Source organism: Phyllostomus discolor, chromosome 6 (assembly GCF_004126475.2).
Source record: "Phyllostomus discolor isolate MPI-MPIP mPhyDis1 chromosome 6, mPhyDis1.pri.v3, whole genome shotgun sequence".
In the NCBI taxonomy this organism is placed as follows: domain Eukaryota; kingdom Metazoa; phylum Chordata; class Mammalia; order Chiroptera; family Phyllostomidae; genus Phyllostomus; species Phyllostomus discolor.
This window is the reverse complement of record NC_040908.2, coordinates 110189464-110214452: the sequence shown is the minus strand read 5'-3', so window position 1 is coordinate 110214452 and position 24989 is coordinate 110189464. Positions and strand designations below refer to the sequence as shown.

General features: G+C 38.5%; 1 protein-coding gene across 3 annotated transcripts in view; it reads left to right on the top strand.

Annotated features, from left to right (window-relative positions):
• Positions 1 to 211: 211 nt before the first annotated feature.
• The window catches only part of CCDC83 (coiled-coil domain containing 83), a 63761-nt gene continuing 38983 nt past the window's right edge, over positions 212 to 24989 (top strand). The window contains exons 1-4 of one of the 3 annotated variants that reach the window (XM_036028712.1): positions 223 to 310; positions 591 to 658; positions 6133 to 6251; positions 14073 to 14157. In XM_036028712.1, the coding sequence (XP_035884605.1) occupies positions 6157 to 6251; positions 14073 to 14157 (180 nt within the window). In that variant the 5' untranslated portion in view covers positions 223 to 310; positions 591 to 658; positions 6133 to 6156. Of the gene's footprint in view, positions 659 to 6132; positions 6252 to 14072; positions 14158 to 24989 lie in introns of all 3 variants that reach the window. The other 2 variants (XM_036028711.1, XM_036028713.1) reach the window with 2 other exon arrangements.

Genomic DNA, 24989 nt, shown 5'->3' with positions numbered 1-24989 from the left:
ATCTGCTGCTGTGAAAATCCCGCCTTGAGGACCGCGGGAAGATGCACCGCTGCAGCGAAGACAGCAGTACGGACCCTTGGCCCGGACTCTCCCCGATGTGGCCACCAGGTGGCGCGCCCGGCCCACGGCTCGCGGCTGTCCCTGGTTGTGGATCCTGGAGGCCACGCCCCGCCGGTCGCCGTGGAAACGGAGGGCGTGTTGCGGGCGTTGGCAGCGGCGACCGAGTAGGTGGGTCTAGTCCGAAGGCCCCACGAGAGTGCTGCCTGCTGGTCCACTGCGGGGTACCCGCACTTGGAAGCCGTGAAGGCAGGTGGAAAGACTCACTGGGTCCCAGCCTCCTTCTAGGCTGACTGTTAACGGGCGTCTTGGCCCCGTGCCCACCGGTTCTGACCGGTCCCAGCTCGCTCGGCGCTGAAGTGGGCCTGGTGCCGGGCCCTCCGGGTGTCCTCCCGCGGGAGCTGTTCCTGCGTCTTTGAGGGCCCCGGGCGGGGTCCTGACGGCCACACCCCGCCTCGACACCCGGGAAACAGGGCGAGGGAGATCTTTCTATCTGGCCCGAATATTAACCCACCTGTCTTTCTGCCTTGCAGTACGTTGCCTGAGTGCCATTGTAGACCGTCCTCTCCCAGAGGGCGGGATCTGAATTCGCATCAGGTTTGTAACTTTCACGATGCCTCGCAGTCCCAGCACAAGGCAGATGCTCAGTAAAGCAACAATGCCTTCTATTTGTATGGGGCTGTAGCACTTGACAGTTTTCCCAAAGCGTTCGAGCTTCATCAAGAACTCTGGGTGGACTTAGGAAAGATGGAAGAGAGACGGAGGGTCAGAGAGGCTTAGAGACTTGTTCACGGGTGGACGAGCCAGGGAGCCGGATGCCTCGCTTTTCCTAGTGCTTTTCTCCCCGAACCGCCAGGCGGCTGCGCGCCTTCTGCGAGCGGACCTCACCCGAGCCCTCCCACCGTAGGTGTGTTCTTTCATCCTCACTCCTGATCCATAGATTTTTCTTTCTTTTATTATTATTAATTTGTTAGATTTGTAGAAACTGACTTGTTTCCCCATGATTCTCTGCTGGCAAAGAGTTGAAATGGTTCAGAAGTGGGAAAAGATACCTCATCTAAGAGGGGGGAAAAAATTCTGTGAAGGCAGAGGTCAATAATGACTGGATATTTAGTGTGTGTGCTAATTGCTCACGGATTTCCTGTCTGCCACCCCAAGACCCAAAGTTAGTAGATCCTTCTTACGTTCACCACTGCCGTTTGAAGATAGAGACCTTTTTGTTCTCCCACTCTGTCAGAGTATAAGAGTACTGCTTGTGTTTCCATTATCCTCACAGTAATCTCTTCACGGTTATGTTTCTTGTCTTTCTTGACTTTTACTAAAACTGAAGGAGAGCGGGGTGGCGGGGGGGGGGAGGTAGTTCTGGTTGCTAGAAAAGTTAGTATAACATACCGAATTTCAAACTATTTTTAGCTATTTGGGATCAAAAGGCAGATCAATTTTTAAGCTAAGAATCCAGTATAATTTGGGAACTGCAGTTCAAAAATGTGCCACTGACCAAAGGACTTGTGTTGGTGAGGGAAATAAACGCTACGGTAATGCACATCACAATCACGTGAGTGAAAGCTGAAAATGGTCCTTGGCCAAATAATTTTAAATGCCTTGGTTTGACTATATGGTTGTTTAACATATTGTTAAGCTGGCTGTATTCTACAATTTAAAGCTGTTTCGTTTTGGGCTACAGGTACATAATCTGTACGAAGGAGGTCTGAAGTTTTTTAAGCTGACTTTTAGCAGTGTTATCACTACTAAATGACTTTAAATTAAAAGCATTCAGGGGTTTTTTTTTTTAACATATGCTGGAGAGCATTTGTAAAACATTTAAAAGTTGTATTTAGCCCTGGCTGGCATAGCTCAGTGGATTGAGCACGGACTGGGAACCAAAGTGTCCCAGGTTCGATTCCCAGTCAGGGTACATTCCTGGGTTGCAGGCCATAACCCCCAGCAACCGCACATTGATGTTTCTCTCTCTGTTTCTCTCTCTCTCTCTCCCTCTCCCTCCCTCTCCCTCTCCCTCTCCCTCTCCCCCTTCCCTCCCTAAAAATAAATAAATAAATAAATAATCTTAAAAAAAATAGTTGTATTTAAAATGTGTCCTAGCGGAAGTGAGAATTTGAGTTTACAAATGATTTTGCTTTGATTTCCAAAGTTAGGGTACAGACAGCATCAGAAGCACATAAGCAGGACCACTGGTAGCTACGGTGGGTGTGGCTCAGTTGGCCCCAGTGTCATTCTGTAACTGCAATGTGGTGGGTTTCATTCCCTGCTGGGGTACATACCTGAGTTGCGAGTTTGATTCCCGGTCCGGGCACATAGATATTTCTCTCTCTCTTTCTCTCTCCCTTCCTCTCTGTCTTTCTCTCTCCCTTCCTCTTGCTCTAAAATGCAATGAAGAAAATGTCCCTGGGTGAGGTTTATAAAAAAGCGAGTATGCATTATGTACAAGTCACTCCTTCAAATCAGACATTTATTAGGCAGCTGGTTGGGCCAATGTGCCACTATCTATTTTGAATTCGGGAAGATAAGGGTTTGTTGAAATAGCAAGTTGCTATTCAATGTTGAAAGAGCTATATTTTGTCAAAGATGAGTGCCATGAATATTTTCAGATATATAGTACAATTAACACTGTACGAGACACATGTCTTTAAAGTGAGATTATTCTTTAACAAAAGCCTTTGGAAGTACCACATTAGTGGTGGTGGTGGTGGTGGTGGTGGCGGTGGTGGTGAAAGCAGTAGTATTAGATTACACAAGTTTGTAGCTAGTTAATGGCAATGCCAGGATTAGACTTCAAGATTTCCAACGCCATGTACAGACCTTTTAAGTACATCATGCTCTCAACCGCTATTGGAATCTTACCCAGAACTGTTGTCATTACTAATGCTACTAAGTAAATATCTTTCCTTTTAATCTGCATTTATATGAAATATTAGCTAACAGACGTCAGGATATATTCCAAATGGAATAGAATTTCAAACTATTTTTAGCTGCCCCCAGGAAGGGGCAGCCCTCCCATCTCCCAGCCTCTGCAAAATTATGACACGGTCATTAAGGAGCCTTCTGGATATTCATGGCTCCACAAAATCATGAAAAACAGTCTTTAGGAACTTTCTAGATACTGAGCCAGGATCCTGAGACTACACAGGAGAGGACATACTCTTTCTTTCTGGGGTCATTTTGCAGAGTCAAGTAAAGCATTATGGAATAACTACATTGAAGAAATGATTATCATATGTCCACTTTTACAAAACAGGCTTCTTTTCACTGAGAAGCATTTGGGGAATATTTTTTAAAAAATTTCTGACAGAAAGTGATTATGAAGTAGACTCTGGGAAGGCTGGAGACCTGAGTCTCTCAGCCCAGCCTCCTCACCGGCCCGCACCCCACGGCATATTATGGAATGCCCAGGCAGAGGGATCACAGATGGCCCGAAGGGTCACACAGCGACTAAAGACCTCCATATCATGCACAATTTGGCTGAAGTCTGTTAAAGATGTTGACTATTTTTTAAAAGTTCTGCTGGGGCATGCTTCTTTTTCCCTGTCAGTCTGAGTCAAGTGCTTGCCTCTTCTGTATTCTATAACCAAAGGCTAGATAAAGTGCCAAACACAGAGCAGGCACTGAGTAAGTGTCTGTGGTTACTGACAAACAGATTAGGTGTCCATTGTCAGGAAATAGTCTAAGTGAAGCTTTCCTAGAAGATAATTACATTACTTTGTGAAGGTTTTATAGAATTCTCAGCCTTTACCGATATAGAAATCATCTGAGTAGTCAGGAACTGTAAAACCTTGTAAATATTTATAAAAACCCTCATTGTTTGTAGAACATTATCAAATGCAAAAGTGCATGTTGAAGTGATGTCATTAGTTATTTACAATGATGCAACTATTAAGCAGGCAATCCAAATGGCTTACTAATTTTCTGGAAAGTGTGTGAAAAATGAATCTTAATTTACTTTATGCATAAGTCATTTGTGCTTAATGGATCCACATTTCCACTCATATTTTATTAAAATCCTTTGCCATCAGCTGCAGTTAGGTAACTAATTATACATTAGTCACATAGTTGAAAACATCAGAGCCAGGTAACTGAGGTAATTTTGCAGATGAGGTCATTTTCCCCTCCAGCACCAGATGGGTGCTGCAGGTGGGAACCATACGGCTTCGATCTGTTCCATATGACTCAGGAAGAAAATTAGAGATGAATGTTGACATTTGTTTTAATTTTTAAATGAAATATTCTATAGTAGAAATCATTGTTAAATAGTAAGTTATTATAAAAGGGCACACTTGTCAGCATGCTACCTTTTTGTGCAACTAACTGTCAAAAATTCTAATTCTAAAATATAGAAAATAAGATAAAAGTTCAACTCTGCATCTGAAACAAAAGAAAGCAATTTTTCCCTTTGCTGACAAATTTCTGTGAATGGCGATGGTGTAAAGACACATTTTGGTTCATAGCTTATGGAATTATTTTCAATGCTTTCATATCTGAGAAGATAGCAGTTCATATATTGCCTTGTCTTAATGTGTTACATCGTTTTGTTGTGCCACCTATGTGATGTTCAGTTGGAAGGTATTGTAGTACATTTGCATTCACAAAAACTCGAATCAGAGTGCAGAGGTGAACACACTTAGCTAGAAAATCTCAGACACAAAGAGAGAGCCTTGCTAGAGGCCTGGGTGTGTGAGCAGCATGTCTACAGGAAAACAAAAAGTGTGTTTTCATTTCAGAGAGTTTTTCCACTGTGGATGTGAATAATCATGTGGACTGCCAATCCAGTGGTCCAGATTGATGATGAATATTGACAATAGCAGACTGCACACAGCAGCCTTCCCACATATCGTCATGCTTGGCCGCAGGCGGGCAGCTCTGCTTTCCCTTTGAAGAAGCACAGTCTGGAACTGTAACCATAGGGGGCATAATATTTATTTATTAAATTCTCTTTATATGTCAGACACTATGCTGGGTGCCTTATAAATATTAGCTTACTTAACCCTATGACAGCTTTCAGAATAAGATTTTGGTTCTCACTTTACAGATAGTGAAACTGAAGCTCAAAAACATTAAGTGACCTACTCAAGGTTACATAGATACTAGGCGGTGGATCCAGGATTAAACACGTCTGCCTGTATTATTCACCTGTCTTATTTATTTCTTCCTCCGACGAGCATTTGTTGTGTTAGGGCAGGAAGCAGAGTGATGCACCAGAATCACATCATTATCAGTTTCGTGGAGCTTCTAGCTATTTAAAAAATCACAATGGTTATGTTCCTTCTCCCATATCCAGCTACTATTACATTGACTAAAAGTTAGGCAGTTATTTTTTAGAGGTTGATGGAAATTGAAAGATTTAAAAAATCTGTTTAAAAAGACTATCACCTGAAAAGATGTACTTTAGTACCCATATCAAATCTATGAAGTATTCCTGTTTACTATAAAAATATCTGAACAGTGGGCCTGATTTACCCTTTTTAAAATACTATTTTTGTAAATTTTTTATTTGGTGAACAATTACTGTTAATAATAATACGTTGTTATTATTATTACATTGTATTTATAAACCTCTTAACCACTTAAAAACACTTTAATGTGTGCTTTTATTAGCTCTTTATAACAACTATGACCAAGCCTAATTCCTTTAGATCCAAGTTTCTTGGTGCTCATAGAAAATTGTGCTTTTGCATCATCTTACTTTTTCCAAATTAACATTTACTGAGCAGCTGCTATATGCAGTGCATGCTGGCAAGCACTGTGGAGAAATAAAGTGATCGAAAAAGTTCAGTCCTTGCTCTTGAAAAAGCTTGACAGGGGCAACAGCTGTATATGGATAATATAAGAGGACAGATCGCCCACGCTTTTGGGCGGGGCAACACTGTACCTGGGCTAAAGGCAGAATTCCCCGAACTCAGGGACCCAGTGATTTACGGACTGGTGGTGGGTGTTAGGTGGGAGACAGCCTGGGCTGAAAAGCTCGTTTCAAATTAAGTTTCAGTAGTGGCTTAGCTTGAGTAAATACAAGTAGAGGGGTTAAAACCAAGAGTTTATTTGCTTTTCTTATATCTTTCAAAACAGGTTTCTTACTAGCTAAGCAACACAATGGAAAATACAGCGAAAGCAAATAAAAAGGATATTCAAGATGGGCTGCCGAAAGAAGTGAAATTGCCTACCAGTGAAGCATTTCTAGACTATCAGTAAGCTTAGATTGTTAACAGTCTCTTGAATCCAAAGGTTTCCACGTGTAAAAGGCGACCGTTGTAAACACTCGTCCCACTCCAAACACAAATGATGTGCTCAAAAGCTGTCAAGGGCGGTGCACCTGAAACCTGTATGGCTTTGAAAATCATTGTCACCCCAATAACTTCAATTAAGAATAAAATAAAATAATTTTAAATCTGTCAGTGGGGCTGGATTGAAGGTAGATTGAAGGCATAATGGCACTCCTGTGCTAAGTGTATATTTTTAAAAGTTTTTGAAACTTTAATTGTAATATAGTCCAAGGGGTAGCTATGAAACAGCATTCATTACTGTGGTTTCAGCCCCCTCCCTCCCCTCATTGTGTTGCTGGTCACTGTCCCACATATATACACACAACAGCTTGCTGGCCACACTTTAAAATGCAACATAGAATAGTTAGCGTACATTCACAGAAGAGTAAACGAGGAAAGTTTTCTTTATTTAACTTTTCATTTCCAGACATTCCAATTTGCATTATCTCCAAATAGCTACAGATCAAATACAAATAATTTAGAATTATTTTTAATAAGAATGATATTTCTTAATTTTCCACTCCAAGAAGCTGGAGGCAAAACTAGAGGTAATACCTATTCTATGTTTTATCCAACCAATGGAAAGTGAGCCCCTTGAGAGCTTTTGAATCTGAACTTCTGGCATAGGATCAGTGTTTTAATATGTAATTCTTAGGGAATGAATGATTACACATCTATGTCAGTCTTTTTCCAAATAAGAATGCACTTCATGCATGCATTATTGAACTAATACTTGAATGTTTACCAAGAACAAGGCAATTGCTGGGTACTGGAGGGTAGCAGTGAACAGGACCACGTGGTCCCTGCCCTGAGTAAGCATGAGAGACAGACATTAGGCAACTAACTCAAGCTTTAAAAAAATTATATAGCTACAATTAAGGTGCTATGAGAGAAAAGTGTAGGGCCCTGGCTGGGTAGCTCAGTTGGTTACAGCATCATCCCAGTACACCAAAGCTGCAGGCTGGATCCCTGGTGCATACAAGAAGAAGCAATCAGTGCATGCATAAATAAGTGGAAAATAAACTGATGGGTTTTTTTTCTCTCTCTCTCTGCCATTTCTTCTCTCTCTAAAAAAGAAAAAAGTGCAGGGTGCCATAGCAGGGTCAGGAAAAGCTTATTTTAGGAAGAAATCCTTCAGCTGATCTCTGGAAGAGGAGTGGGTGTTATGAAGACATACAGTTGTAGAGAGAAAGGCTTATGGAAAAGACACTGGGACAAGGAAATGCTTGCTACAGTCCAGGAAATGAGAGAAGGAAGAGGGAGGGTGAGAGGGCATGCCCAGACTCGGATGGCTTCAGCTGGGGCCAGTTAAGCTGAGCCCTGTGGAACACTTGCAATTCAGGAATGGTAAGTCATTTATTGAAGGAGACAAGGTGGAAAGTGGGGAATCCATGATAGTGGTGACTAGGTCTATGTTTAAGACAATTATTTTTTAAAATATTTTATTTATTTATTTTTAGAGAGAGGAAAAAGGAGTGAGAAAGAGAGGGAGAGAAACATCAATGTGTGGTTGTCTCTCATGCATCCCCTACTGGTGACCTGACCCAAAACCCAGGCATGTGCCCTGACTGGGAATTGAACCAGCGACCCTTTGGTATGTAGTCTAGCACTCAATCCACTGAGCCACACCAGTCAGAGCTAAGACAATTATTTTTAACATTCAGGGAAATTCATCTCCTTCTTGAGAGACTATTCATATGTTCTTTTAAGAAGGCAGTAAGTGAGAAGGTTAGAACACAAAGAAACATCCATGGAAAGGGACTTTTAACAAAGTTCCCTCTTATTTTCTACTTGAGATGACTTTAAGTAATAACCAGATACTGCCTGCACTCATTTTTTGGTCTAACTGAAAAGTTCCTCATCTCATCTTAGGAGAGACAGACAAAACATCAGACTTTGCAAATACAACCTGGTCTCTAATTTGTTCCCACAGTTTACAGTGATACCATCCAATTACAGCTGTTTCTCTCTCTTCTGGGTCAAACAGAGGCCAGTCTTCCCCCTATTTAACTGAGGTTTACAAAAAGGTAAACATTTAAAAATTCTCATGATCTAGCACAAGGTATAAATTAAACATCCCATGCTTTTGTTCTCTTTCCTTTGCAAAAAAAAAAAAAAACTGAATAAATAATCTCATGGACTGAAACAGCCACAACCTTGCTGCTAGGGACACTTTACTCACTCCATGTGTTGCCAGGTGACAGAACTTTGTCACATGATAAATCAGCAAGACACACCTCATTGTCTGAGGAAGGATTCTTTAAGGGTCTCCTGGCAGCATCTAATAGCAGCTCCTAACAAAGAACTGAGAGCACATGGTAGTTAATCAATGATTTCTTGAACAACTGAACTTTTAAAAAAATATATCCCAAGAAAATAAGATCATGAAATTCCATTGTTGTTTGGGAAGAGCTGAGATGGCTGACTGTAAACCTATAAGCTGATCATCTCTGAGTGATGACAGTTCTTATTTTCTCCTTGTATCTGTACCCCCCAAGTTTTCTGCAAGGAGTGTGGATATAGATATAGAAATCAATGTGGGTATGGTTATAGTCTTTTAAAAAGGTAAAAGTATAGAATTTTTTGGAATCCAAATGTATTTTCCTTCTTAGAATTCTCAGTGAAATTGCATTGAGGGAGAAGTTGACAGATTACCTCACTGGTTTATTATGCTACTTGCTTTATCATTTACTGTGACATATGGGTTACTGGGCATTGCAGAGATGAGGGAGATATGAAAAGGAAAAAGTATAGAGAATGGTGAATCTTGAATTCCTGCACTGGCTAATAGTGTGGAGTTCTGAAGTTCAGCTTCATCTGCTTCTTAGTAAATTCATCTCTCCATAAGGCCTGAGGAAATGGAAGTTAATCCCAAGGAGAGTCTAGGGTAAGTTAGACCTACAACTAACATCAGCTCCAGACCTGGGGGGCAGGGGGGAAGATGATGGAGCTGCCAAAAACTTTACTAAAGGTTAGGGTATCTCAGAAATGCCCTCAGTTGCTCTGGCTGGTATGGTTCAGTGGACTGAGCGCCAGCCTGAGATGTGAAAGGTTGCTGGTTTGATTCCCATTCAGTGCACATGCCTGGTTGTGGGCCAAGGCCCAGTTGGGGGTGTGCGAGAAGCAACCAATTGATGTATGTCTTACACATTGATGTTTCTCTTCCTCTCTCTCTTCTTCCCTTCCCCTCTCTCTAAAAGTAAAATAAATAAAATTCTTTAAAGAAATCCCCCCCTGAGGTCACTCAGATCTTTCTGAACTACAGAAGGAACAGAAGACAAAGCCCCGGGCTGTTTGTCCCTCACTGCTCTGAGGGGAGGGAACACGTACACTTAAGTGCAGGGTGGGCATATATAGCAAATAAGAATACAGATGACCAGTTTAATTTGAATTTACAATAAGCATTTTTTTTAGTACAAGTGTGTTCCATGCAATACCTGGGGGTCGGACCAAACATAATCTCCAGTTTGATCTCTGCGTGCTCAATTATCATCCAGGCAGGCTCTCAGTCCAAATCAGTGGAGACCACATACTTGCGATTCATTTGCCTGCTCTATCCTTGCAGAGAATTAGGATTACCATATTATAATTTTAGAAATTATGTGAGTAATTAGCATAGGCTCTTTTCAAGTCATTTTCATTTATAATCTTTTTAATTTTCTCCTTAAAAATGGGAGGTAGGAGGCTTCCGGCCAAGACGGAGGCATAGGTGGACACACCATGCCTCCACGCACAACCAACATAGAGACAACAATCATTTAGAAACAGAATAACATTCAGAACTGAGAGAAAATTGATCTGAATGGAAGTCGGACAACCAAGAAGTTGAAATAGATATGTTCATCTAGATGGGTAGGAAGGGTGGAGTCGGGCAGCCAGGTGTGGATCACGGCTCAGAGAGCAGAGAGAGTTGGGACTGGGTACGTAAGGTGGCCGGGGTGTGAAAGACCACAGTGGGTGGACCCTGAGTGCGCAAGCAGCAGCTGGCAGACCCCAGCCAAGGGATGCCAACTGGCAGACCCAGTGAGGCGGCGATTGTAAAGCAAGGCAGTGCACACAACCCAGGATCCCAGCGCTGGGAAATAGAGCCTTGGGACACTGATTGAGGTCACCTGTGGGAGTTGAGACACACGAAGACACACCTCACAGGAGAGGTCCTTGGAGGGTGCCACGGCATGCACAAGCCCACCCACACAGGAATTGGCACCAGAGGGGCCCAGTTTGTTCAGGGGAAGCAGCAGAAGGGACTGAGGTCCCACAAAGAATGGAGCAAGCGCCCTTGTTCCCTCTCAACCCCACCCCCACATACAATGTCACAACTCAGCGACTGGGGTGCTCTGCCCTGGTGAACACCTAAGGCTCCACCCCTTACTGTAACAGGAGAGACCAGACCAAAAAGAGAGAGAGAGAGAGAGAGATGGCTCAAACAGAAGAACAAATCAAAGCCCCAGAACCCATCATTTTAAATGACTGAGAGATAGCCAACCTATCAGATGCACAGTTCAAAACACTGGTGATCAGGAAGCTCACAGAATTGGTTGATTTTGGTCACAAATTAGATGAACAAATGCAGGCTACAATAAGAGAAATGAAGGCAAATGCACAGGGAACCAGTAGTGATGGGAAGGAAACTGGGACTCAAAACAATAGAGTAAGCCCTGGCTGGCGTAGCTCAGTGGATTGAGCGCAGGCTGGGAACCAAAGTGTCCCAGGTTCCATTCCCAGCCAGGGTACATGCCTGGGTTGCAGGCCATAACCCCCAGCAACTGCACATTGGTGTCTCTGTCTCTGTCTGTCTGTCTGTCTGTCTCTCTCTCTCTCTCTCCTCCCCCTTCCCCCCCTAAAAATAAATAAATAAAATATTTTAAAAAAAGAACAGAAGAATTCTAAAAAAAAAACAAAAAACAATAGAGTAGACCAGAAGGAGGAGAGAAACAGCCAAACAGAAAAGAATGGAAAAATAAGAATTCAGAAAAATGAGGAGAAGCCTAGGAACCTCCAGGACATCTTTAAAAGTTCCAACATCCGAATTATAGGGGTACCAGAAGGAGATGAGGAGGAGCAACAAATGGAAAAGTTCTTTGAACAAATAATAAAGGAGAACTTCCTCATTCTGGCAAAAGAAATAGACTTCCAGGAAGTCCAGGAAGCTCAGAGAGTCCCAAAGAAGTTGGACCCAAGAAGGAACACACCAAGGCACATCAAAATTACATTAGCCAAGGTAAAAATGAAGGAGAGAATCCTAGAAGCAGCAAGAGATAAGGAGACAGTAACCTACAAAGGAGTTCCCATCAGACTGTCAGCTGATTTCTCAAAAGAGACCTTACAGGCAAGAAGGAGCTGGAAAGAAGTATTCCAAGTCATGAAAGGCAAGCACCTACATCCCAGATTGCTCTATCCAGCAAAGCTTTCATTTAGAATGGAAGGACAGATAAAGTACTTTTCAGATAAGGTCAAGTTCAAGGAGTTCATCATCACCAAGCCCTTATTTTATGAAATGTTAAAGGGACTTATCTAAGAAAAAGAAGATAAAAAAATGTATAGTAAAATGACAGCAAACTCACAATTATTAACAACCACACCTAAAACAAAACCAAAGGAAACTAAGCAAACAACTAGAACAGGAATGACCCACAGAAATGGAGATCACATGGAAGGTTAGCAACAGGGGAGTGGGAAGAGGAGAGAGGGGGAAAAGGTATAGAGAATAAGTATCATAGATGGTAGGTAGAAAATAGACAGGGGGAGGTTAAGAATAGTATGGGAAATGTAGAAGCTGAAGAACTTATGGCACATGGACATGAACTAATGGAGGGGAATGTGGGTGGGAGAGGGTGTACAGGGTGGAGGGGAGTGAAGGGGGGAAATAGGACAACTGTAATAGCACAATCAATAAAATATATTTTTTTAAAAAAGGGAGGTAGAGTCCAGGCCCAGAGGCTCAGTTGGTTGGAGCATCCTCCAGTACACCAAAAAAAAAAAAGAAAAAAATGTTGTGGGTTCAATTCCCAGTCAGGGCACAAACCTAGGATGCAGGTTCAAACCTGGTCAGGGCGAGTGTGGGAAGAAGACAATCAATGTTTCTCATCCACATCAATGTTTCTCTCTCAATAAACATATCCTTGAGTAATAATTTTTTTAAAAAAGGAGGTAGAAAGTGCACTCTTTCAAAATTTGTGTATATCTAAGCTTTAGGTAAGAAGTAAAAGATGGTTTATACTTATCTCTATCTTTATTTGTAACTATTGTGTGGAGGCCAGCCTAACTATAGTAGTTTTTCCATTTACTACTGTTCTCATATCCTGTTATTTCCCCCACAGCATGTATCCCAATGTGTAAATAACATGTCTGTGTGTTTACTTCTTTAGTGTCTAGTAAAATGTAAGCTCTCTGAGGGCAGAGACCATAAAGATACTGTCCGTCACTATCTCTGTATAGCCCAAACGATATTGGGCACGTGGAGGCTGCTCATTACCTGTGTTGTATGGACCACTGCACAGAAGGGAACACTGACAAATTTAACTGTAGAATTTTGGAACTGCAAATGAAAGATGGAGCTCATCTCCTTTAATTCTCTTATTTATAGAAGAACAAGTAGAGGCCTAAAGAGGTTAAGAGGCAGTTTAGTGGAGAACCAAGCCTAAAAGCCAAGTTTCATATTATCCAAACAGAGCTTTTTTTTTTTCTGCCACTAAAGGATTTGCTTGTTTTGCTTTCATGTCCCATTTTTCTCATGATTGGGAAAGAGGGGGCCTTATTTTCTGTCTACTAAATATAAAATGTCACAAGTATAAATGATCATTAGGAGGAAGGGCCGAAAAAGTAAGATTCAAATTCAACTGAAATGTATTAAGTACTTACTTTATGTTAGAAACATTCAGATATGACTTCTTATTTTAATCCTAATAAATCATGTAGGGATGGCTATTGTTATCTCCATTGACAGCTTGGAAATTGAGTCTCAGAGAACTGACTTGCCTGAGGTAAGATAGGTAAGAAGAAGCAGGGCAAGACAGCAAACTGAAGTTCCTCATTCAGTGACCCCTACTCTGCTGTTCACTACCCCACAGAACTGCTATATTTTTGTGTTTTTTTAATTGAAATATGGGGTTTATATAGAGCTATTTCTGTGGCCTTATTTTGGTCTCAGATTTAAAGTTTTAAGATTTACTAGGTAAGAGAGATATAAAGATATACTTGACATTTGAAATAGCCATCAAATGGCCTATACCAAAGCCTTTCTGCGCTTCTCTCTCTCATACCTAGCAGATGCTCAATAAGATTTGTGGGTGTTGAAAAAAATGTATGGGTGTCAGGAAAGAAGCTTTTATTATTTATAGGAGAACTGATATATTAATGAACCAATAGGTATGCCTAGTTTACCTTACTATTTCAAGGAGATAAGCATGCCCTCATAAAGTCTTTGTTTTGTCATTTTTGTCTGAACATTTTTAGAATTCTAGAAGGCATGTTTTCAGTGCGCCCTTTTCTAGGTTCTTTAATGCTGAATTATTAATAGACAATTGGAAAGCATCAATATTACTGCTATGAAATACAAATGGTGATTGATTTAAAAAACTGAACTTATCTAATACATATTTAAAGAAAGATTTTTATCCCTAAATGGGTTTTTATAATATATTTAGTACTGTATGACAGCTCCAATAATTTAGTTTAATTTTAAAATTCTGTATCACTAATTTTTCTTAAGGAATTGTAACTAATATTATCTTTTTTCATTATCAGCTGTCAAATAAAGGAAAATGCAGTGGAACGACTGATGGCTCAAATAAAGAAGCTTCGAGAAAAGAACCAGAAGTACCATGAAAGGGTGAGTAGCAGGTTTTAAAGCCCAGATCTAGTCATTACACAAATCCTTTAAAAACTGTGAATTATGATGAAATATGCCCTAGGAAATTATCTTAGTGCTTGTAACTGATGAATTTATGTGCTATTTAGTTTTGTGTACAAGTGAGGCAAGAAGGTGCTGCTGTTCCTATTATTTTAATTACAATGTCAAAGGAAGTCAGTTTGAATTATGTTATTTAGGTCATGAGGATGTTCAAAGTTTTAAAGCTCTGAAACCACATTAATCTTTTAATTTCTTATTTAACCAAATGATACCACATTGTTTCTTTATTTTTAATTTCTGTTATCTGTTTTCTTTTAGATTTTCAGAGTGTGAACATGTAAATTGTTTGAAAAGTACAATCGTAGTTGCTAAAATGACTAATGTTTAAAATAACGTGTATTTTTTAATGCTCATCGGACAGAAGACATGCTTATTGATATTAAAGAGAGAAGGGAGGAAGACAGAGAAGGAGAGAAACACCAATGTGAGAGAGAGACATTGATCAGTTGCCTTTTGTACACGTCCCAACTGGGGATCAAACCAGCAACCTAGGCACTTGCCCTGACCAGGAAGCAAACCCCTGACCTTTTGGTTTATAGATGACACTCCAACCAACTGAGCTACACTGGCCAGGGCAAGATCATATATTGTTCTTACAAAATTAGACTAAAATGAATATCCAAGGAGTGCTGTATATGACTATCAGGACTGAAGACCAACAGAAATAAAGTTTGAAAGCAGTAAATGATAATTAAACTTACCCCCTAAAGCATCTCATGAATGAGGAAATACTGAGGGTGTCCCCTATTAAAACATTCACTTTATAGGACCTTGAAACTTCCATGTTAAATGTTATTTGGGGAGGAGTGTGTTGTCTAAAAAGACTATCAACAAATCTTAATGAAATCTCGGGTCAGAGACCTGAGTCTGCATCCTGACTGCACAATTTACTGCTGATGTTAGTTTGGCCAAAACTGGTGTAAGCCTTAATTCCCTCTTATAGAATGGGGATTCCTAGTCATCTTCATAGGGCCAATTTGTTCATTCAGCAGATATTTATCGGTCAAGACAGGCCCTGGTGGTGATATAACTGTGACCCTGACATGGTCTGAATTCTCAAAGAACAGTCACTTGTAATAGGGACAAAAACAAACTCAGGTCTATGGATGAATGTGGAAAGGGAAATTTGGCCAAGCTACTTGGAGTGAGCTGCTAGCAAGGGGCCAACGGACAACCTCCCATGGTCAGCACTGGCACTCCTAGGTCAGCTTTGCAACTTCCATTTGGTTGTGGAAAGGACAACAGATCAGGACTAAAGACTCACCTTCCCACAGCCCATCAGTTGGAGCCAGAAACTAAGTTCTTGTTTCTATGAGGATTAATGCAGGAATAAGAGAGGCCTAACTCTGCTCTCGGGGCGATTAGTGGACCCAGCAGTGCAGTGCATGGAGTGGTCAAGCCTGGCTCCAACTATATATATCTGTTTTTTCCCACTTAGGCTGTTACTGACCCAGGTTAAGCCACCATCATCTCTTACCCATCCTTCCTCTATCCAGAACATTTTCCACAGTGCAACCAGATTGCCCTTTCAATACTGTAAACCTTTCAGTGCTTAAAGCCTTGCAGTAGCTTCCTATTGCACAAAAATAAAATCCATAGTCCTTACTAAAGTCTTCAAAGCCCTGCAAAATCTGACTTCTGCACACCTCTCCCTCCTTGTCTCCAGCCACCCCGCCCTTTGCTTACCACTGCTTCTTTTAAACCTTGGAAAACCCAATCAGTCTCTTGTTTTTGTATCTTTACAATATAGAGGCTATTTTCTCTTCCCGGAATTCTCTTCTCTTGGCTAGATCCTTTAGTTCCCCCAATCTAGCTGCAATGTTGAAGTTACATGTATTCAAATTGCTAAATTGAACATGACTCACTAGCAAGACACATTTTTCTCTTCAGTAGGTCAAAATTAGAATGTTCCCCTTCTTCCTACCCATCATCCCTTCTTATGTGTGTTCAGACTAACACCTTGTTTATAATCTTTCACTGTTTGCATTCATTGTTCCACTTACCTCATTTGATGTTTCATAGTTCACTGTGTCCACTTCCTTACCTCCCGATTCATTCTTTATTCCTACAGTTCCACCACTGCTGCTCTAGCAACAGTTACTAACAACCAGTTAGCCAGGTCCAATGGACACTTTAGGTAGTTTTGACTTTACCCCGCATCCCTTCAGCCATCACACCGGTCACCTTGAAGCTCTCTGTCCTTTGGGTTCCAGCACATCACTCTCCCTTAATTTTCCTCCCAATTCTCTGATCAATTCTTCATATATTTTATTTATGTTTTCTTCCTGGACCTATCCCTTTAAGTAGGGTGTTTACCTGTGTTCTGATCCCAAACCTTCTCTCTCAGCCTAACCTCTCTCTGGGCCACCTTATTGAACACCACAGCTTCAAACACTATCTCTGTGGTGATCATTCTCATGTGTACATGTGATGAAATTTCATAATTCTACACACAAAAATTAATGCATATAAAAACTGGTGAAAATAGCATCCCTAGTTTAGTTAAAAACACAGTACCAATGTCAATTTCCTGGTTTTGACAATGTACTATATTAAATATTATCATTGAGGAAAGCTGGGTGAATAGATAGGAAATCTATGTACTATTCTGGCAAATTCTGTTCTTGTTCTTATGAGTCATATAGTTAAAAGGGTAAACGCTCATAAAACGCCTTATAACAAAACAAAACGAATCCCTTTTTTGAAGCTTATTTACTGAAACTCCTTTCTTCTGTTTTATAATGTAATAATTATTTTTACCTCAAAAAACAATCAACATCACTTTATAATATAAACACATTTTTAGCACATTAGTAGATCTAAATTTTATTTCAGTTTGTAGCTCAAAATAATTTTTCAGACATAATGAATTTTGTAACATGTCACAAATATTTCCCTTCCATTTGAAACTTGTATGGAATTTGGGAAGTTTAATATAGATGCTAAATTTATATATAGTGGCAAATAGGATATAATAATGTTTCTACAACATATGATTACATTTTTAGGACATGTGATGATGTTTTAATTTACAAATAAAAATACCACATTTGAAAAGAATAGTTATTGTGTTAATTTAATGTAACAATTGCATTCCCTTTGCGAAGTATTGTGTTCTGTGAGGAAAGAAAGTTTTCTTTATCTATTATATATTTCTCTATGAATTGTATGTAGTGATTTTTATATTATCAATATCTTTGTAAATGTTTTGTCTATATATCATGGTAAATATTTTTGATCTGACATTTAATTTAGAGGTTGTTGTTGCCTTACTAAAATTAACTAACATAACTAAAATTAGATATGATTTATTTATTATTGAGAACATACTTGATAACATAATTTTCCACTTGTACAAAAATAAGTAGAAAAGCCCACATTTGGTAAAAGGATTAGCAGTACAGTAGTTTAGCAAGGAATATTTTCATTGCTATGATTCAAGTTTCTACAAATATTTCATTTTAAAATAACTTATGTAAAGCCAAAGTAATCCAATTTATTTGTAAGAAAACAAACATGAATCTATTTCATGAGAGAAAATGGAATATTTGAGAATTACTGGAAGAGTAACAAATGGTTTATTTTTCGGCTGCTAATATTGATAGATTACAACCAGTAAAATTGAAGCAGTAATCAAAAAACTTCCAACAAACAGAAGTCCTGAACCAGGTGGCTTTACAAGTGAATTTCACCAAATATTCAAAGAAGAATTAATACCTATCTTTCTCAAACTTTTTTCAAAAAATTCAGGAAGAGGTTATACTCCCAAGCTCATTTTGTGAGGCCAGCATTATTTTCATTCCAAAACCACACAAAGACACTACAAAGAAGGAAAATTATAGGCCACTATCTCTGATGAACATAGATGCTGAAATCCTCAAAACAATATTAGCAAACTGGATTCAGAAATACATTAAAAAGATTTTACACTATGATCAAGTGGGATTTATTCCAGGAATACAAGGTTGGTACAATATTCACAAGTCAATAAATGTGATACACAATATAAACAAGATGAAGGATAATGATCACACGATCATATCAATACATGCAGAAAAAACATTTGATAAAATCCAGCACCCATTTATGATAAAAACTCAGCAGAGTGGGAATAGAAGGAATATACCTAAACATAATAAATGCCATTTATGACAAATACACTGCCAACATCATACTCAACAGATGAAAACTACAAGCATTTCTCATAAGATCAAGAATAAGACAGGGATGTTCACTTTCACCTCTCTTGTTCAACATAGTACTAGAAATCCTAGCCACAGCAATCAGACAAGAAGACATAAAAGTCATCCAAATTGTAAAGGAAGAAGTAAAACTATTATTATTTGCAGATGATATGATACTGTACATAGAGAATCCCAAAGATTCCACCAAGAAAATACTAGAACTAATATAAATGAATTCAGCAAAGTATCAGGATACAAAATTAATATCCAGAAATCAGCTACATTTTTATATGACAATAAAGAACTAACGAAGGGAAATTAAGAAAACAATCTCATTCACAATTGCTTCAAAAGAAATAAAATACCTAGGAATAAATCTAACCAAGGATGTAAAAGATCTGTATTTAGAAAACTATAAGACACTGAGGAAAGAAATTGAAGAAGATACAAATAATTGGAAGCCCATACTGTGTACATGGATAGGACGAATTAACATCGTTAAAATGTCCATACTATCCAAAGCAATCTATAGAATCAAACAATTCCTATCAAGATACCAATGATGTATTTCACAGGACTATAAAAAATATTTCAAAGATTTATATGGAACCACAAAAGTCCCCATATAGCAACAGCGATCCTGAGAAAGAAGAACAAAGTTGGAGGAATCATGCTACCTAATATCAAACTAGATTATAAAGCTATAGTAATCAAAACAGCATGTGACTGGCATAAAAACAGACACATAGATCAATGGAACAGAATAGAGAGCACAGGGATATACCCACACCTTTATAGCCAATTAATATTCGACAGCAGAAGCAAGCACATATAGTGGGCTAAAGATAGTTATTCAATAAATGTTGTTGGGAAAATAGGACAAATAACTTGCAAAAAAATGAAACTAGACCACCTTTTTATGTCACACACAAGAATAAATTCAAAATGGATTAAAGACAGATATTAGACCTAAAACCACAAAAACCCTGGAAGAAAATATGGGTAGTAAAATCTCAGACATTGCTCATAACAATATTTTATCTCACATATGTCCCCAGGCAAGGGAAGCAATAGAAAAAGTAAACAAATGGAACTACATCAAACTAAAAATTTTTTGTCCAGCAAAGGAAACCTTCAACAAAATAAAAAGACAACCTACAAAATGGGAAAACATATTCACTGATACATCTGATAAGGGATTAATACACAAAGTTTATAAAAACTTACAAAACTCAACACCAAAAAAACAAACATCCAATTAAAAAATGGGCAAAGACCTGAAAGACACTTCTCCAAAGAGGATATGTGATGGCCAATAGTCATATGAAAAGATGTTCAACATTACTAATCATCAGAGAAATGCAAATTAAAAGCACAATGAATTTTGTAATAAAATTATATATATTAGAAAAATAAAAATAAAACCACGAGTTACCACTTCACATCTGTCAGAATGGCCATCAAGATAAGCAAATAAATAAATAATAATTCTTTGACTAGTCCTACATTCCAAAGATTTTATTTTGTGTTTCATCCTAAAATGTTTATAGTTTTACCTTTTCCACTTAACTCATGGTCCATTTGAGTTAATTTTTGTACAAATTATAAGACTTAGATCAAGGTCATTTCCCTTCCTCTCCCCGACCTCCACCCTAGAGTGGTGAAATGGCAGAAGGCTCTAAACTTCCTCGTCTTATAAAGGCAATAATCTCATCATTGGGCTCTATCCTGATGACCTCATCTAAACCTAATTCCTTCCCAAAGGCCCCACTGCCAAATATCATCACATTGGGGATGAAGGCTTCAACACATAAATTTCCAGGGCAGATATAAACTTCAATCTCTAGCACAGTACTTCATTCCTTTTTAGGGCTGAACAATATTCTGCCTGCATGAATCCGTGTTAAGCCCTTCTACTAAAGTTTTCATTTCAATTATTGTACTTTTTAGATCAAGAATTTCTATTTGTTTTTTTTTTCAAATAATTTCTTTCTGGCCCTGGCTGGCATAGCTCAGTGGATTGAGTGTGGGCTGCGAACCAAAGCATTGCAGGTTCAATTCCCAGTCAGGGCACATGCCTGGGTTGCAGGCCATGGCCCCCAGCAACCATACATTGATGTTTCTCTCTCTCTTTCTCCCTCCCTTTCCTCTCTAAAAATATATTTTAAAAAAAGATTTCTGCACGTAAAATTTTTTTTAAATAATCATAATTTCTCTTTATTGCTATTGTCTATTTAGAGAGAAATTATTTTCATACTTTCCTGTAGTTCTTTAGGTATGGTTTTCTTTAACTCTTTGAATGTATTTTAGATAGCTGATTTAAAGTCTTTGTCCACAGTTTCTATTGACTGCCTTTTTTCCCCTGTGTAGTAAAATTCCCAATAAGAATATGCATGGATCTTACTTGGGGTTTTTTTGCATTCCTCATAATTTTTTTGTTGTTGAAAGTCAGAGATTTTTATTACTATAATGTGACAGCTCTGAAGATTAGATTCTCTTCTCTCCCAGAGTTTGTTGTTGTTGCTACTTATTGCCATTGTTGTTTGTTTACTTAGTGACTTTTCTGAACCAATTCTGTGAAACCTATGTTTTTTGTTGTGTGTGGCCACTAATGTCTTTGTTCACTTAGCTTTGTGGTCAGTTAATGATTGGACAGAATTTTTTTTTAATGTCTCTGAACAATAAATTTCCCAGCCTTTGCTGCAGGCATCTATGTGCTTGCTGGGCCATGACTTCTACACTCAGCCAGTAAACTTACAACTTCACCTTCACCTTAGCTTCTTGCTTCTGCAAGACCTCAAGGTTAGCCAGAGGTGAGTGCTTAGGGCCTTCTTAGGTCTTTCCTAAGCACCTGCACAGCTCTCAGTATGCTCACAGCTTTATACGTGCATGTGACCTTTTAAATTCCTGAGACTATGTCAAAACTCCCTATGGACATCTCTCCAGCTTTCCTTTAAAGTTTTTTTTCTATCAGTTTGTTGTTTTTCCCAGCTGTTATACCACCGCAGGGAGCTATAATGTTTAACAATTGCCTCTGATTGTTTTTGACCAACTTCAATCTGGGAAACGGCTATTCACACAAGTGCTGAGTTAGGTCAAAGACAATGTTTGCTGGTGAGATTTTCCAGGGAACTACCAGATATATTAAATAATGATGGTAATTTGGGGGTTGTGCTTTGGAAGAGTTCTGCTCCCCACCACTTTTCTCCCTGACCTGTAACCCAGGCTGCTAGGCTGCTGGTTTTCCCCATGACTATAAGGCTCTTGGTTTTCAGAGCAAGGTGAGATGCCACAAAGCTCACTGTCCTTACCCACATTCAACTGTTTTTCTTGAATAAATATTCTCTGGAAGTTATCACAAACCTTTAATTTCCAGAGTTTTGAAAAGTTGATTTTCACAATTTTGCCAGTTTTCTAATTGCTTTTATGGAGAAGAGGATTTTTGGAGGTTTTTATTCAAATATTTCTGCTTATGTCACTCCCAATATGATTTAAAAGAGTAGTTTAGAAGGAAAGAGATTCAGTTTTCAAATTTAGCATATTATGAATCCCTTAATATTAAAAATTATTCAAAGACAATTAATTACGATGTTTAGAATATTGTAAACAAAATATCAGAGAAGTTAAACCACTAAATTTTGAATATCATACCTTTTAATCTTTGTTCCCAATTTTTGAAATTACTAAAAGCCTATCCATCCCAATCCTTTTTTTGGGGGGTCTCTTTTTATCAATACTGAGCATCGTAAATTTTATTGCCTATTGCTTTTGTTCAGTTTGTCAAAGTATTAAGTTAAAATTCTAATGCACTGAAATGACAATCAGATTACACATCCTATGAAATAAAAAGGATTAAAGTAACATTAAATCCTAGTTTATTAAACTAATGCTTATTTTGCCAAACAAGTTTAAGAAATCAAGTTTTTCATTCCTCAAGTTTAAAGTTTGTTGGATTATGTAATAAAGAATGGAGTTTTAGTAGACTCTAATACTATCAATAAATCATAAATTCATTATGTTACCTGAAAGAACCGTTCTATCCAAAGTGTGGTTGGTCAGCCAGCAGGCTTGGCATCACCTGGAACTTGTCAGAAATGTGCCACATTTACTGAACCAGAATCTGCATGTTAGCAAGATCCCCTAGGGCCTGGTATACACAGTAAAGCTTGAGAAGCACTGGCCTAAAGAATCAATTTTGGGAGAACAAAATACTCTTAAAGTATCTAAGTTAAGAGGATAAAAGACATGAATATCAGAAATAAAATATAATGTTGAAAAGTTATAGTAAAAATCATGTTAAGTTATAGGCAAATAAGTAATTTTTTAAAAGGATTGTAAGAAATTACTACAAAGAGCTGTATGCCAAGAAATTTGAAAACCTAGGTGAAATGGACAAATTTCTAGAAAAATATAATCTTCCAAAACTCAATAAAATGGAAGCAGAAAGCCTGAACAAACCAATAACAGCAAAAGAAATTGAAGCAGTAATCAAAAAACTCCCAACACACAAAAGCCCTGACCAGATGGTTTCACAGGAGAATTCTACAAAGCATTTAAGGAAGAACTAACACCTATCCTTCACAGACTATTTCAAAAAATCCAAAAAGATGGAAGACTCCCAAACTCTTTTTATGAGGCCAACATCATCTTAATTCCAAAAGCAGATAAAGACACAACAAAGAAAGAAAACTACAGGCCAATATCGCTGATGAACATTGACGCTAAAATCCTCAACAAGATACTGGCAAACCGCATCCAACAGTACATTAAGAAGATCATACACCATGACCAAGTGGGATTCATTCCAGGCATGCAAGGATGGTACAATATTCGCAAATCAGGAAATGTAATACATCACATAAACAAAAGCAAAGACAAAAACCACATGATCATATCAATAGATGCAGAAAAAGCATTTGATAAGGTACAGCACCCATTTATGATAAAAACACTCAGTAAAGTGGGAATAGAGGGAGCATTCCTCAACATAATAAAGGCCATATATAAGAAACCTACAGCCAACATTATACCCAATGGGCAAAAATTAAAATCTTTTCCACTAAGAACAGGAACAAGACAAGGATGTCCACTTTCACCACTTCTATTCAATATAGTACTGGAAGTTCTAGCCACAGCAATCAGACAAGAAAAAGAAATAAAAGGAATCCAAATCAGAAAGGAGGAAACAAAACTGTCACTCTTTGCAGATGACATGATAGTGTACATAGAAAATCCTATAGACTCCACAAAAAAACTGCTTGACCTAATAAATGAATTTGGCAAAACAGCAGGATACAAAGTCAATATCCAGAAATCAAAGGCATTTCTGTACACGAACAATGAAACAGCAGAAGCAGAAATCAAGAAAAAAATCCCATTTGAAATAGCAAAAAGAAAAATAAAATACCTAGGAATAAACCTAACCAAAGAGGTAAAAGACCTGTATTCAGAAAACTACATAACACTGAGGAGAGAAATCAAGGAAGACACAAACAAATGGAAACATATACCGTGTTCATGGATTGGAAGAATTAATATCATCAAAATGTCCATACTACCAAAAGCAATTTACACATTCAATGCAATACCTATTAAAGTACCAATGGCATATTTCACAGACATAGAACAAACACTTCAACAATTTATATGGAACCATAAATGACCCCAAATAGCTGCTGCAATTTTGAGAAAGAAGAGTAAAGTAGGAGGGATCACAATACCTGACACTAAACTATACTACAAGGCCACTGTAATCAAAACTGCCTGGTATTGGCATAAAAACAGGCACATGGACCAATGGAACAGAACAGAGAGCCCAGAAATAAACCCAAGCCTCTACGGTCAATTAATATTTGACAAAGGAAGCAGCAACATAAAATGGAATAAAAATAGCCTCTTCAGCAAATGGTGTTGGGAGAACTGGATAGCTACGTGCAAAAAAAATGAAACTCGAGCACCAACTTACACCTTATACAAAAATAGATTCAAGGTGGATAAAAGACTTAAATATAAAACGTGACACCATTAAAGTCCTAGAAGAGAACGTAGGTAGGAAAATCTCAGATATTTCACACAGAAACTTTTTTACTGACTTGTCTCCTAGAGCAAGGGACATAAAGGAAAGAATAAACAAATGGGACCTCATCAAAATTAAAAGCTTCTGCACAGCTAAAGAAAATAGTATCAAAATAAAAAGAGAACGAACTGTATGGGAAAACATATTTGCCAATGATACCTCAGACAAGGATTTAATCTCCAAAATATATAAAAAACTTACACAACTCCACTCTAAGAAGACAAGTAACCCAATTAAAAAATGGGCAAAGGACTTGAACAGACACTTCTCCAAGGAGGACATACAGAAAATCCAAAGACACATGAAACGATGCTCAGTATCACTAGCCATCAGAGAGATGCAGATTAAAACCACAATGAGATACCACTTCACACCAGTCAGAATGGCCATCATAAACAAAGCAACAAACAACAAGTGTTGGAGAGGCTGTGGAGAAAGGGGGTCCCTAGTGCACTGTTGGTGGGACTGCAGACTGGTACAACCACTATGGA